We start from the raw sequence: 16,123 nt of genomic DNA on the forward strand, positions 1-16,123 counted from the left end.
AGAACTTCATGGCTGTTAGCTTGACCTCAGTGCCAGAGAAAGTTATGGAAGAGATTATCCTAAGTGAAATCAAGCAACATGTGCAAGTCAATCAGGGGATAAGGTCCAGTCAGCATGGGCTCATGAAAGGCAGGTCCTGCACGACAAAACTCACTTCCTTCTATGACCAGGTAACCTGCCTGGTGGATGAGGGAAAGGCTGTTGACATAGTCTACCTAGACTTCAGAAAAGCCTTTGACACTGCCTCCCACAGTATTCACCTGAAGAAGCCAGCAGCCCATGGCTTGGACTTGTACACTCTTTTGAGTAAAAAACTGGCTGGATGGCTGGCTCCAGAGCATGGTGCTGAACAGAGTTCAATCCAGCTTGCAACCAGTCACAAGAAGTGTTCTCCAGGGGTCAGTTCCGAGGCCCATCCTTCTTAATGATAGGACATGAGGCAATGGGTGCAAGCTGGAACACAGGAGGTTCCACATAAATATGAGAAAAAACTTCTTCACACTAAGGGTAACAGAACACAGGATCAGCATGTCCAGAGAGGTCATGAGGTCTCTTTCTCTGGAGACATTCAACTCCCTCTGTGTGACCTAATCTAGGTGTTCCTGCTCCAGCAGGGGGATTGCACTAGATGATCTTTCAAGGTCCCTTCCAATCCCTGACATTCTGTGATTCTGCAATTGAGTGAAGCTTCAGTAAGACTGCAGACGACACCAAGTTGCAGGAAGTGTCAATCTGTCTGAAAGTAGGAATGCTCTACAGAGTGACATGGGGCAGGTTGGATCTCTGGATTGAGGCCAATGAGATGAAGTCCAACAAGACCAAGTGTCTGATCATGTATTTTGAGCACAACAGCCCCAAGCAATGCCACACACTTGGGACAGACTGGCTAAAAGGCTGTGTGGAAAAAACAATACCTGGGGGTATTGTCCAGCTGAGCATTGACCATGAGCCAGCAGTGTGCCCAGATGACCAAGAAGGCCAGTGGCATCCTGGCTTGTATCAGAAATAGTGAAACCAGCAGCAGCACAGAGGTGATCATCTCTCTGTACTCAGTACTGGTGAGGACACACTTTGAGTACTGGGTTCAGTTTGGCGCTCCTCACTACAAGAAAGACATCAAGCGCTGGAGACATTCAGAGAAGGGCAACAAAGCTACCAGGAGATTGGAGCACAAGCCTTATGGAGGGCAGCTAAGGGAGCTGGATTGCTTGGTCTGAAGAAGAGGATGCTCAGAGGAGATCTTACTGCCTCTCTGCAACTGCCTGAGAGGAGGCTGTGTTGAGGTGAAGGTCAATTCATCCTTCCAGATTACAGCGATAGGATGAGAAGGAATGATTTCAAGTTGCACCAGAAGAGAGTCAAGATGGATATTAGGAAAAATTTCTCTGCAAAATAGTGGTCAGGCACTGGAATGGGCTGCCAGGGAGGCAGAGGGGTCACCATTCCTGTGGAATGTGGCACCAGGGAACAAGGTTTAGTGAGGAAATATTGGTGGTGGGTGGACAATTGGACTAGATGATCTTAAGAGTTTTTTTCCAGCCTTAACAATTCTGTTTATCCACTATTACACTTTGGGCTGTCTACAAGCAGAAGGGAGACAGGAACTCTGTCCTTTCAGTGAGGTAACATAGTATTACCCTAGCCTAGAGATGTCAGTTTATGAGACACAATGGGTTGAGGAAGCAGTTCTAGGTAATATCCTTAAGAGAGATGTGAAATCAGACTCAGCCAGCAGCGTTACTACAGGCAGTGCAGTGACGTCAAGTTGAAAGCCATGCCAGGTTTGAGTTAGGTCTTTTAATGAGGTGATCAGAAATGACCTACCAGATGTGTACACAGTGCAACAGAAGACACAGCAATTCCTTTAAACAGCTATCTAAATCTCACATTCAAGGAATAAGACAAGCATATGGCAGACAGGTGCTTGTTTCTAAAAGCTTCCTGGTTTAAGAAACACGGTCCAAGAATTTAATAATGCCAGCAGCACTTGACATTCTCATCTACTATGTAGCATCACTTCTCCACTCAGTGCAATGACTGTTAAGCAATGCTGAGATGATGGACCAAAGCACAGCAGGACCACAACCTCACACGTTCAGAGAGCAGACTTTGACCTCTTTAGGGATCTGCTGGAAAAAACAGATACAGCCTTAGGAGATAAGAGACATCCAGCACAGCTAGCTGATTTCCATAGAACACCTCCCCATCCTCAGATGTGGCCAACCAAGTAAGCAAGAAACGGACCAAAGGCAGCGGGAGGCCTTTCCTGACTTAATTCTAATATAAAAAGAAATATGAGAGATAGCAGTAGGGATAGATGACCCAGAAGGAATAAAGATATCGGATTAGTGGGATGGAGACAGATCTAGCAGATGAGGATACCTACAATTAAGGTTTTTAAGTGTGTAACCAGCAGCAAAACAAAATGAAAGGAAAACACAGTCCCCATGCTAAAATGTGGCAGAGGACCTGATGACAAGGGATCAGAAAAGGTCAACATCATCAGGGCTATCTCCACTTCAGCCTTCACTAACAGGAACCTGTGGCCCTCTAAGGCCAGAGGGAAAGCTTACGGTCAGTCAGGGAAATCAGCTTAGGAAACAATTCAACAGATTGGACAGATACAAACCCACAGGCAAAAATTAAAAAGACTCATACGTGCTGAGGGAGCTAGCCAATGCCACTAATTTCAGTTTGGATTATCTTATCTTTATGATGGTGACCAAGGGAGGAGCCTGAAGACTGAGGAGCAGGGGAAAGGGAAATAACTAAGACACCACTTGTTTCTCCAGGAAGGCTGATCAAGGGACCCACAGGCCAGTCAGCTTCACCTTAAACCCTGGGAAGAAGATAATATTGGAAACCTTATTTTCTCAGTTACTATATGAATCTCATATTCCCATAGATTGGAACCAGGCTTGATTCATCCCACACTGACATAGTTTCATGAGTTCACCAGCTTCAGTTCCTGACTTTTTTTCCTAGTCTCAGTTTCTTTAAAGACTGAAAATTTACCTCAGGCCTACTTTAAGAAAAGTACATGGTACTTGTCTAAGAGTTCTCATTTAGTCAGAAAAGAAAGAAGTTTGTAGAAGCTTAAGCAGATTTATTTTAAGCTTTCAGATTATACTGCAAACTGGTTTCATTTGTGGGTGGATGAAGAGCAATAATTAAACTAGCAACCAAGGAAGCTGGAAGCAGAGCTCCAGACTCTCAGTATATTTTTTGCTGGGAAGTTGCCAGGCTCCCTTCCAGAATATGAGTGCTAAGTAAAAACACTCCAGCAACTGCACCAAGTATTTATACTCAATCAGGTGCTAATACAGGCCTAAGCATTCACCAGGGTGGTAGCTGGAATCAGATGAGCAAAGGGTCACATGCAAGCAATAGTTTCCAGTTAGCGCACACAGACATTTGGAGTTCTAACTGCCTCCTCCATGCATTAGCAAATTTCTAGCTATGCATTGCAAATCCGGTAATCCACATGCAAACTGCCTGATACACTCCCTACAAAACAGCCTTGAAGCTCAGTTCATCCGCCTAGTATTAATATAAGCAACCAGAAGTCACACATATCTTCAAAGAATAAAAGCTACACAGGTTATAGGCCACAAAGCACTATGAAGGGAGTCAAGGGTTCTGAAAGAGGACAAGCAAATCCCCACTGAAGTCCTGCTCAGATTTTAGCTAACACAGCTCACAATGAGGCCTCATGCATGCTGGGAGCAGCACCATTCGATTAAAGCAGGTATGTAAGAGAGGATGGACAGGAAAAGATAGAAGCCATTATCATCTGCAACTCACAATCTCCTGCAGGCACAATTCTTGCATACTGACTGCCAGCAGTCTCTTCAGAATCCACTAATCTTTGGAAATGGCAAAGAACAAAATTTCCCACATAGGGCAACTCTCCCAAAATGTTTTTGTAGTGGATCCATCAAAAGCTGGACCAGAAGCTTCCTACTGTGATGCTATGCCTGAACCGTGACAGAGGAGGAAGGATGAGAGCTGTCAGTCAGTAGGGAACTATTCCTCTCAAAGGTGAGGAAACTGAAAGTCACAAGTTACCAGTTAAAAAACTCGTGAATTAAGAGATAAATCTGTGATTTCACGTTAGACTAGTCTGTATGAAGCAGACCAAGACACTGCTTGTTTTCTCTCCGAATGAGCTTACAAAATAAAGTTTAATGTACAGAATACGTTGTCTTGTAAACTTGATAGACCCAAGTGGACTGTGACACTAGCACAGGTGGAACTACAGCTTTTGGAGCAGTAGACAAGAACTCAGCCCTGGCAGTCAGGACCTCGTGCAGCAGTTGTTGGTCTCAAAGCAGACCATAGAAGGAATGGCCAGTGCCACCATTAGGAAGCTGCTCTCATGACACTAGACTAAAGAGATGGCAAAGACAACAACACTGGAGGACAGCAGGAGTAAGCCAAACAGAATACTTTATTTCTAATTCTGAACAGCCTGGCACTTCCAGTGTTTAGTAACAGCCTATTAAAACAGCGTAACTCCAGCAGGGCTAGATCCCAACACTTGTAATAATTCTACAATAACTTGGGTACAATTACATAGCAGCATATCACATACTTCTCACCTCTGCTCTAAACCCAGCAAGCTCTTAATGCTACCTTTTATCCTAACAGTCAGTGTTTTTCCTAGACTGTACAGTAGATTCACTACTGAAGGTGACAAAATGGTGAAGTAGTCACATAGCTACATGCAAGCAGAACTTCCCTTTCTTTTCTTTCCTCCAGAAAAAAAAAAAAAAAAAAAAGACAAATCCACACTGACACTTCCCCACTGGTCTTACCTTCCTCAGCAGAGAATCTGCTTGGAAAAGCACACCTCAGTTAGTGGGTGCGCAGGCCTTTCAAAAGCTTGCTTTAAGAATTCTCAGGACATCACCACATATTCTGAGGGATTGCTTCCTCCTGCATGTTTCCCTCTCACCTGAGATCAGGGGGTCAGCACTGCTTAGGTTCAGCTTCAGCAGTGTCCTTGTTTGGAGGCTGCCAAGGGTACGGGAAGAAAAAGTCTGAAAAAGCTGATGGAGGTCAGACATCAAGTCTAATTGCATGAAGCACTGTTTATCCTGAGGGGAACAGAATGCTTTATAGAGAGATCTGGCCAACTCAGAAATACTTCAGAGATAAAAGCCTGCAGCTCAAGTATTTTATTTTTGTTGCAGAACCACTACAAATGCTTAGTATTTAGCCAGATATGCCCACCTTAATGAGGAAGTTACAGGCTCTTAAAACAGCTTTCCTCCCTACAAGATGAAGACATTATTTCAGACAATAAATATTCTGAAGCACTCTTCATAAGATTCACAGTAGTCTTCTGCTCCAAACCAGAGAAGCTGCAGAAAATGACACATAAGGATTTCCTTCCCTTTCCCTTGACCAACTGATTCAAGATTATTAGCCAATGTTCTCAAAAGAAAACTAAAATGTTATGAGACTTCAAACTCAGACAAGGTCTAAGCTACCAGCCTATTGCCAAGTTTGAATCAAAAAACAGAGGGACACAAGCAGGCAATATTCCTGCCCTCCAAGTTCCTCTGACTCAGGATGAAGTAGTGTCCTCACTCATCCACTCCAAAAAGGCAAGAAAACCATGCTTTAAAGAATGCAAAGCTGCAATGGCACAGATTCAACCACTTCAGGCTGCACATCTGTGGCGGTGGAAACTGAAGCACTACTTTAAAGTCAGACAAATTCCTTTACTCCCGCACTTTCCTGACAGGATTCCAGTCTCAGGGCAGGAGGCCTTTATCTCACAGCAACGTTTAGGAAGTGTTTGCTCAGAGCAGATAAAAAGAACCCAGAAAAAGCAAGTTATGCAGATCATGGTGATGGGTCAGCAGCTGTGCTACCCTTCTATGGACTGTCCTAACACGGGCATGGCTTTGGGGTGTTTCGAACAGAAGCTTACTGACTCAGAGCCGCTTCAGCAAAAGAGACCAACCCACTCATGTCCTGCAGTGCCAGACTCCACCACTCCCCCAGAAGATCCACAGAAAGCCAAGAGAATAGCTCCTACTCCAGCAACAATAAAGAGCGCGTGAAAAGATTTTGAGTTGCACTTCAATACGGACTTCTCTCTTTTACCTGCTTACTTCATTTCCATGAAGTGGACAAGAGAGCTAGCTTCGCCTTTTGGAAGATCAATGATCCACCACCAGCAATTCAGCATTAGAGATATTGCAACCACACAGAAGTCTCTATTTACCTCTACTTATAACAGTCATTCTACAGACTACTCACAAAGTGCAGACAGCTGAAGTTCATTACTGCCTTAAAAACATGAACACTTGTTTGCTCACTGGAGTTCTTCCTGAAGTGGCAAAGAAGTCAACTCATCTTTTTTCTTCCCAGCACTTTGAATATCTAAGTGGAAGAAGGGACAGCTTAGAGACAGTAGATCAGTTGGACCCCTTCCATCGGAAGGATCAGGCACTTGGCTTTTTTCTGCTAATTCAGCTAGAAAGAAAAAAAGAATGCTGCTCTCTTCCTACTGGAAATCCTTTTATTCCACGAGGCTCATTACCCTGGTGCCATTTCCAGGTCAAGCACAGACCTCATCCCTTTTTTGCTCTTCCCTTTATAGCATGCCCATGCTTCCAAGCACACAGAACATGCAATATTACACAAAGCTACTAGAAGATGGACTTCACTGTGCTGCTGGGGGAGAAAATGGTAAAAATCTTCCCCATGAGCAGGAATTTGGCCTGGGGGCAGAAATACCTCTCCAGCCTCAGTTTGTCATCAGCTATCAGAGACAGCAGTACACTTCTCAGAGACCTTTCAGCAGCAACCACAAAGGAGCACAGTTGAGCTCTGAACACTCAAATCTCTGCAATACAGCTCAAGAATGAGGTTGAACAGGCATCCTCAACCAAGTGGCTGCAGACCTCTGCTGTGTTCCAGGGAGGCCAGAAGACCCATAAAAGGAGCTGTCAATGACAACTGCCACAAATCTCACTTCACACATGGAAGCACTCATATCTCTGGGAGACCAGCAGGTCTGTGACATCTTGTAGGAACAACAGAAACGCTTAAAGCAAAAAAGTTGCTGCCTGTTCCCAGGAAATCCTGCCTTGCTGCTTTCCAGGAACTCTGCTCACAGACACACTCTGTCTTTGAGAGCTGTTAGCAGATGAGCACCAACAGAGGCAGCCTCATCCACCATCACACCCAGAATCCGCAGCCGGGCAGCACGCTTCACAGAGCCCTTCCTGACACACACTACGGGCTAGGAAGCAAAGGGAAGGCAGGCTGAGGTACTCACGCGACAGCATCCTTCCACACAGCCGCCGTGTGGAAGAAGCAGTTGGAGGCTCTGCTATGGAGCACAGAGCAGCCCCACGGCGAAGCACCGACACCGCTCCAGCCACCGGGAGGGCACAGCCCTGCCCCGGCACCCACCTGCCACCCATGGCAGCGGCTCTCCGGCTTCGCTCGCCGGCGGGGAGCCGGGATGCAGCCGGGAAGGGGTTGCGGGGAGAAAGAGGTGCAGCCCTTCCCCCTCCGCTCGGGCCCCCCCCCGGCGCTCCTCTCGGCGGTGCCGTACCTTGTCGGCGATGCTGCGGGGCAGCAGCAGGTCGGGGCTGGGGGTGAGCGCCGGCCCCATCTCCTCGCTGCTGGAGGTGGCCAGAGGATGCGGCATCTCCCGCAGCGATTTGGGCCCCGAGGACGGGAGAGGCTTAGGAACGCCAGCCGCGCCGCCCGACATCGCGCCGTAGCCGGCCGGCAACCGCAGGCCTCGACGGGGAGCTGCGGGGCCGCGACCGGAGCCTGCCCGCCGCCACCGCACTACGAGGCGGCGACGGAGGAGGAGCGGAAAGGGGTCGGAGGAGGAGGAGCGGGAGCAGCACCCGCCCCCAGGGCCCCGCCGCGCCACCTGCCGCCCCGCCCCGCCAGCGGAAGGCAGCCCGGCCCGCAACGAAGGCAGGGAACGGGCCTGCGGCGGCCGTGTGCTCGTGAGCTTTAGGGTCATAGTACTGAGCCAGCCATGGTTCAGAGTGCGAAAAAAATGTGTTTGTGTTGCGTTGTTGAGCGCTAGTTAGACACAGTAGCACGCTACAGGGGAGAGGCAGCACTTTTAAACCGTCGTAGCCCCTTACAGCTATATATTGGTATACAAAAATATGCACATGGATACATGACCAGTCACAACTCCGGTGCTGTAAAGTTTCACTTGTGCTTAACGTCTGATGGAGTGCAGCCCACTGCTTGGAGATGGGTGAGGAAGCCTACAGGTGGCAACTTGAGTAGCGCAGCAGGACACATTTGAGAATGCAGCACTGTGGGCTTTCACAATAAAAACAAACAATACTTGGTAGAATCACAGCATCATTTACATTGGATAAGACCTTCGAGATCATCTAGACCAACTATTACACATTCCCACCAACATCTCCCCGCTAAACCATGTAACCCAGTGCCACATCTGCACACTTCCTGAACCTTCAGGATCAGTGAGTTCACCACATCCCAAGGCAGCCCATTCAAGACCATACTCACTCTTTTGGAGAAGAAATTTTTCCTAATGTCCAACTCGACTATCCTCTGGTGTAACTTGAGGCCACTGCCTCTCAACCCTATCACTGTTACTCAGGAGAAAAGACCAAGCCACTTCCTTTCAGGCAGTTGCAGAGGGCAATGAGGTCTGCTCTCACCCTCCTCCAGACCAAGCAATCCTAAATAATACAGAATTTTTGAATTGTGTTAACACTCCAAAGCCCCAACTACATTCCAGACTGCTATAAGAAGGAGGCTGTGAAGCATGCCCTGTTAGTTGCACTTAAGAAACAAAAACCTGTTTATCTATCAGGAAGAGGAAGCAGTATAAACTAGGTAGCTTTAATATGTACAGTCCAGCTTTCTTCTAGAAACTCCACATCTTTTGTGGCAAATGCAGCAGTGAGCCTGTGGGCAGGTTTGTGTATCCACTGCACTGCCCAGGAGACAGTATCCCTTCATGCATGCCTGTGTCTCAAAGGCTTATGACTTATTAGGTGCCCTTCCAACTTTTCCTTTAGGCATCCTCATCCAAACACATTTCCAGCTCAAACCCATGCTGCTGGAACTCAAGCATTTGGACTATGCTTTCAGACATAGGGACTGAATTTTGGGTGGTCCTATGTGGAGCCAGGATTGGGATTTGATGATCCCTGTGGATGATCTTTTCCAACTCAGGATATTCTATGGTCCTAAGGCTGAGACTCTCAGACTGGGGCAGAGAGTGCTTCTGGGACACTTGATTGCAGCCCCCAGTACCCATAGAAAGGAGGAGGTGGAGCTGGGCTCCACGCAGCAGTGCAGAGCAGCTGGGCAAGAGGTACAGAGCATGAACTGAAACTGGAAATCCTTGATTGATATCAAGAACTTTTTCCCCCTGCAGACAGCTCTAAGCAGCAGAACAGGTTGCCAGAAAAAATTGTGCACTCTCTATCCTCAGATATTTTCTAGGTCTGACTGGGTAGAGCCATAACCAATTTGGCCTGATCTCATGCCTGACTGTACTTTGAGCAGGAGATCTGACCACAGACCACCCAGGGTCCCTTCCAGCCTCAGTGATTCTGTGACTCAGATAACGTTTGTTGCTATAGAGGTCATATGTCTAGTTTCTAAAGTGATTTTCCTGTATACAAGGATGAAGTTCCAAGCTCTAGTGATTTATTTATTGGTTTAGCTCACTGTGAATACTGTATGGCCAGGCAATGTGCCTCTTTGTTTACTAATCACATTTTTCTGTGTTGCCCTGGACGGTTTCTGCCTGGAGCTGAAACAGGTCATACTCAGTATTTTCATCTGATCCAAACTACTTAGAAACATTTTCAAACTGGATCACTATATTCAAAATGCAAAATCTGTGCCCAGTAAGCTGAAGTTTGGCTGTAAAAAAAGTCAGAAGACATTAACAGAAGAACTTTTTATCCAGGAAAATATAGAAACCTGATGTTAATAATGTGGTGATTGTCTCAAATTCTCACTATATTTGTGTTTAAATTTCAAAATTCTAATGCCACAGAGTGCACTATAAAATCAAGACAAGTAACTGCTGAGTAGGTCTCTTTCCTAGGTCATTTGTGGTCAGGTGAAATCCCTGGTGACTGGAAAAAAAGGCAGTATCACTTTCACTTTAAAAAAAGGGTAGAAAGGATTACCCAGGAAACTACCAACCCATCAGTCTCACCTCTGGTTGCATGTCATAGAGCAGATCCTTCTGGAAGCTATGCTAAGGCACATGGAAGACAGGGAATTGATACAGGACAACCAGCATGCTTCCCCAAGGGCAAGTCCTTCCTGACCAATCTAGTGATCTTGTGTGATGGAGTAACTCTGTCAATGGACAAGAGCCACTGATGTCATCTGTCAGGACTTCAGTAAAGCCTTTGACATCATCTTACACAGCATCCTTCTCTCCAGGTTGGAAAGATATGTATTTGATGGATGGGCTGTTTGATGGATAAGGAACTGTTTGCAAGATTGTTCACAGAGTGTGGTGGTCACTGATTCAGTGTGTGGATGGAGATCAGTGACGTGGAATCCCTCAGAGGTCACTACTGGGACTGATGCTCTTCAATATCTTTATCAGTGACAACAACAGTGGAATCAAGTGCACACTGAGCAAGTTTGTGAATGACAGCAAGCTGTGTGCTGAGGTGAACATGCCAGATGAGATGGTATTCCATCCAGAGAGGCTTAGATAGGCTGAAGCTGTTGGCCAAAAGAAATTAATGAAGTTCAACAAATCCACGTGCAAGGTCTAGCATCTGGGTCATGGCAGCCCTCAAGTACAAGAACTGCTGAAAAGGATTTGGGAGTACTGGTTGATGACAGCTGGATGTGAGCCAGCATGACCTCACCTGAAGTACTGTATCCAGATGTGGAGTCCTCCATACAGGAGAGACAACAGACCTGTTGGAGCATGTCATGGTTTTATGATTTTTGCTACTGATATTCCACATTATAACATCATGTAAAGCTTGGGGAATTAAAGTGTTAATACTCCAGTTCTGTGGACTCACAACTTTCCAGATACCTGGTTCTCAGAACAGAAGAGCTACACATCTCAGATGACTTTGTGTTCAGAGGGGAAGACCTGCAAGTCACAGGACTTGCTCTCTCTTGCTGCCTGGCAGTGTGTGGGTGTTCTCCCAAGCCATCTCACCTTCAGTTCAGAGTAAGTCCTTTGGTTTCAGACACTCTCATTTTATTTGATTTATTAGCCTCAATTCCAATTATATATTGTATTATAGTGTTTTATCTTACAATCCAATACTATATTTAGTAAACTTACGTTTTTCCTCAGATCGCTGCTGCTGTTCTATTTGTAGGCCCATCTCCCATCTCCCTACCCTTCCCCCTTTCCCTTTCCCCTTTCCCAGAGAAGGGGGAAAAGGGTCCCCTGCCCTGTTAGTCACAGAACCGGGCTGAACCAGCTTGTAAACTGTCTACACTCCCCCCTCCCCTCCCCTTTTACATCGGTTTGCCTGTGGGACTGCTGTCTCTGTTGCAGGCACAGATAGATCCAGATGACCCTGTGATAGTGGCCTTTAGGGGTGTCTTCCAATTCAGATGGTTCTGTGATTCTGTGAATGTTCACAACAACTAATTTCTGGTAATAGCATGAATTTTGTGTATCAAAATTGTGTATCAAATAAGAGGTCAGAGTAAGGAAAGGAGTAAAGGTAAGACTGAAAGACAGATGTCTACCTCCCTCTGATTTCAGAGAGGGAAAGGGAGAAGAAGGGAGGAGAAGGAAAAGGAAGGGAGGGGAGGGGAGAGAAGGGAAGAGAAAGAAGGGAGAGAAGAGGAGAGGAGAGGAGAGGAGAGGAGAGGAGAGGAGAGGGGAGGGGAGGGGAGGGGAGGGGAGGGGAGGGGAGGGGAGGGGAGGGGAGGGGAGGGGAGGGGAGGGGAGGGGAGGAGAGGAGAGGAGAGGGGAGGAGAGGAGAGGAGAGGAGAGGAGAGGAGAGGAGAGGAGAGGAGAGGAGAGGAGAGGAGAGGAGAGGAGAGGAGAGGAGAGGAGAGGAGAGGAGAGGAGAGGAGAGGAGAGGAGAGGAGAGGAGAGGAGAGGAGAGGAGAGGAGAGGAGAGGAGAGGAAAAAAATTATGTCTTGTAGATGACTTCCTGTAGGAAAAATTCTTCCACACACAAATAGAAAACCTCTAAATGCATCAGCATGTGGGTTATCTGGCTCTAACAGCAGGCACAAGAATGTACAGCCAAAAGCTGAGAAAGGAAAGTATCTCTTTTCTTAGTAGTAGCAGCACTGAAGTAAATAAATGTTTCAGTTCTGCTAAGAAGTTATGACTGATGAAAAAGATGATAATATTCCAGTCTCCATTTCCTTCTCCATGCCACTAGTGGTGTTTTTTTATGACTGCAGTATTCCTTGACATGCTTATTGGTAGTTTTCTTTTTATTAAATATTCTGCAAGCTAAAAACAATCAGCATATTGAAACATTCAACTAACAGAATCAAAATACAAATTGAGAATCAAAATCAGTGAGTGGCTAAAGAGAGATTGAAATTCACTGCCCAACTCATAACACATACTAACCAGAAAAAGATGGTAGGTTCTCCTGGCAAAATCTTAACTATTTCTTATGTTTACATCATTTCAGCTGGGAAAAAAAAAAAAGAAAAAAAAACTAAAAAAAGATACAATAGGCATGTCTATAATGCTAATGAGGAAAGAAGACAAATGGATTTGGGGATCAAGAATCTCACAAATTCAAGACAAAGGCCACCAGATTCATGTGTGTTTATTGTGGTTTTGTTGGTTTGTTTCTGAGTAGTTCTACCTCTAATGAAATAAAAATCTTGCAGGCTATCTTTTCAGATTTTTACCAGATTTTAAATTGAGAGGAGAAAGACCTAAGAGTTGCCTTTTCATTCCTGCCAGTCTGCTAGGGATACAGCAAGGCTAACAGGAATGCTTTTGTACCTCCATTATGGCAGGGTTAGTTTAGGAAGTAGGGCTACCACTTTTGGACTTGAACTGTATCTTCTCATCCAGGGTTGTGGTACATTACTGTTAAGAATCTTTGGTACCAAATGGAGTGCATTGTGTTCATGTTAGATCTCCTGTTATTTTTACTGATGGTGGCACCTAGGTCAGCACAAGCAAGAAAGGGAACTTCAAACAGATGCTATCTAGTGCTATTGACTTATACAGTGTACTAGATAAACCTGCACCTTCTGGAATAGAAGCAGTTCAGTAGTGAATTCTGAGAACTGGGTTCTTTCTGTATTGTCTTTCTAAGACCTCCAAAAAAAGAATGTTTCTCTCTTTAAAACAATTCTAATCTTAAAATTAGTTGACAGATGTTACATAGTAGAGCTAATATGCTATCTGGCAGCAAAACAATTTGGTTGCAAAGTACTTTCTTGCATGGCAAGGATTGGAGCAGCTCCTCACCAATAATGGAAAAGGACCTGTAGGAGAAACTATTTACAAATTTGAGGATAAGTAGCACCAGTGGGTTACAGCTGTTCTGATCTGGATTGCCAAGTGCTCAGTAATACCACTTAGGATGTTTTTATAATGGCAAATGATTTCTTAAGTGCTCAGAGTGAGTCTGAAAAGGACTCCTTCAGCTCTTTCATAACATTATTTTTCTAATGCATCTTCATTGTCCTGTTCAGATAATGAGACATAAAATACCAACTAGGTTTAAAATGACTAGCAAGTGGCTATCTTCAGGTTGAATTTATTTACCAGATCAGACATTGAAAATCCACCTGCTTTCCATCAAATATTCTATTTAAAACCTAAATTATGGAATTCTTCTGCACAGCACACTCCACAGTACAAACACCAGGGTAGACCAGAGGTCACACCCGTCAGACACTTAGGCTTATCTGGCAATTGAGAGCCCATTCCTCAATATTTACATCTCTTCCCACACATGCTCTATTTGGAGAGTATAACGATAGCATCTGTCTGCAGATGAGCATAAAATCACAGGATCATGGAATTACAGAATCATAGAATGGCCTGGGTTGAAAAGGACCACAGTGATCATCTAATTTCAACCCCTGCTATATGCAGGGTCACCAACCACCAGACCAGGCTGCCCAGAGCCACATCCAGCCTGGCCTTGAATGCCTGCAGGGATGGGGCATCCACAACTTCCTTGGGCAACCTGTTCCAGTGCATCACCACCCTCTGTGTGAAAAACTGCCTCCTAATATCTAACTCAAATCTTCCATCTTAGTTTAAAGACACCATTCTAGAGGATGTTCAAAAATTAAAACTCAGCTATATTTTTTGAAAGAGATAACCAAAGCAAAACAAACAAACAAAATAACCCTCCTTTCCTCCCTGTTTTATTACAGCTCATGTCTTTCACTGCAGAGATTGAAGAGAGCAGGCTTTTGCACCCAAGCCATTTCAATCTTACGCACGTACTTGACTGTACACAGATGTGGTCACTTCTAGTCAACAGTGTTATTCATGGACATATTTAAATTAATGGGTATGCTTTGTTGCATCAAAAGGCTTTAAAGCTGTCAATTTTGCTGGGGAAGCAATAAACAGGACAGTGGAAAGACAGTGTGCTTCTGATAGATAATAGAAGTCTGTGCTAACCAGCAACCAAATGAAAAATGTTCAACCACTGAGGACTCCAGCTATCGCAACAGTATCTCAAAGCAACTATAAAAAACAAAAACAAAAACAAAAAAAACAACCACATAAAATGATTAAAAACTATTCACAACTTTTTGAAATGTATGGTTTGCATGTGTGTATAACACCCACAGTAAAGATAAGAAATAAAAGGTGGTATTTATAATGGGTCTGTATGAGTAGCATTGCCAGTTGGAAGGAAGAGCAGCCATGTGGAAGATCTTGGCTCAAGCCAAGCCAGTATGCTTCACTGTCTATTTTCACTTAAGCCAAAAAATGGGTAAATCATTTATTTACCTCAGCTTTAAGCTTACATCATCTGACAGCTGCTATATAAGAGCTATTTTTTATAAACTTTATTTGATTATGGCGAACACAAAGAAAGAATTTCAGGGAAAATGAAAGTACTCTGATGTACTAGAGATTAGACTTCATTCCTTTCAACAGTTACCTGTATTCCTATTTCTGTAGCCCAAAGAGGAAATTAATTTGCTGATATGAAACTTCTTTCAAAGCCAATCATTTGACTTGAGAAAGCAACCACATTTCCAGACAGATGCTCGAAGCTAAGAGTGTCATTAATTTTCATCACACTTCTATAGGACTTTCTGCAAATAAGTTTCCATGCTGATGACTCCACATCTTTGCCTTACTATCTTTCCTTTTTCTACCTTCTTTCCTTGCTCCCAGCCAAGAATTATGGTCCATTCCTTAAATCTTGTCACCAACATTTGCTGTGTTAACAAGCTCAGCCTGTTTGACTCTAATTGCAACTTTCCAGAATCGCTTACACCTTCATCCTGGCATGAACGTGCAGTGAAATACCTCAGCTTTGGATCATCATGTTGAGCTCTGTACCGTTCTTTACACACAGTGCTTCTCATCAGTTAAGGACAGTATACAAAGCCTGCAGATGAAGTGAACCACAGATCAAGACAATATAATTAAAAAGGTTGAAAAACAGAACATGTGATAACTCCCAAGAGACAATGAGGAATTATTTAGATAAATCAAGAAAAAAAAAAAATCAGAGGGAAGGAACTCGGTCAGCTGTTTAGACAAAGGGATTTGGAAATAATGCCCATGTGTGCATAAAACAGCAATGTTTACCTTCAGCAGTATTAACACGACGTCAGTAGTCCCGAATCAAACAGAAAGCTCCCTGTGATTGGCAGCTATTTGCTGGTTGCTGGAGTGCTGGTTGGGGTTTTCAACAACACACGCAAACGCACAATGACAGGTTTCACCAGGCAAACAGTCTGGGTAATCAAATCCTACACCTGGAAGTCACAAGTCTCCAGACATAAATTTGCCCAGTTTTAAAGTTCTCACTCTTAGAGAGGTTCTGAGAGTAAGCACAAAGGCATAAACAGCAGCATACTTGGTCATCGGAACATTCCCCACCCCAAAACATGTATACATAATAGGAATACAGGAAATCTTGCATGACAAATGTACTGTTTTCAATCAGA

The 16,123-nt window shown here is 44.7% G+C and overlaps 1 protein-coding gene across 1 annotated transcript in view; it reads right to left on the reverse strand.

Annotated features, from left to right (window-relative positions):
- The window catches only part of SNX30 (sorting nexin family member 30), a 50,842-nt gene extending 43,004 nt beyond the window's left edge, over window positions 1–7,838 (reverse strand). The window contains exon 1 of the mRNA XM_052701330.1: window positions 7,580–7,838. Within this exon, the coding sequence (XP_052557290.1) occupies window positions 7,580–7,741 (162 nt within the window). The 5' untranslated portion in view covers window positions 7,742–7,838. The remainder of the gene's footprint in view (window positions 1–7,579) is intronic.
- Window positions 7,839–16,123: the final 8,285 nt, after the last annotated feature.

Source organism: Tympanuchus pallidicinctus, unplaced genomic scaffold (assembly GCF_026119805.1).
Source record: "Tympanuchus pallidicinctus isolate F22 unplaced genomic scaffold, pur_lepc_1.0 scaffold4, whole genome shotgun sequence".
In the NCBI taxonomy this organism is placed as follows: domain Eukaryota; kingdom Metazoa; phylum Chordata; class Aves; order Galliformes; family Phasianidae; genus Tympanuchus; species Tympanuchus pallidicinctus.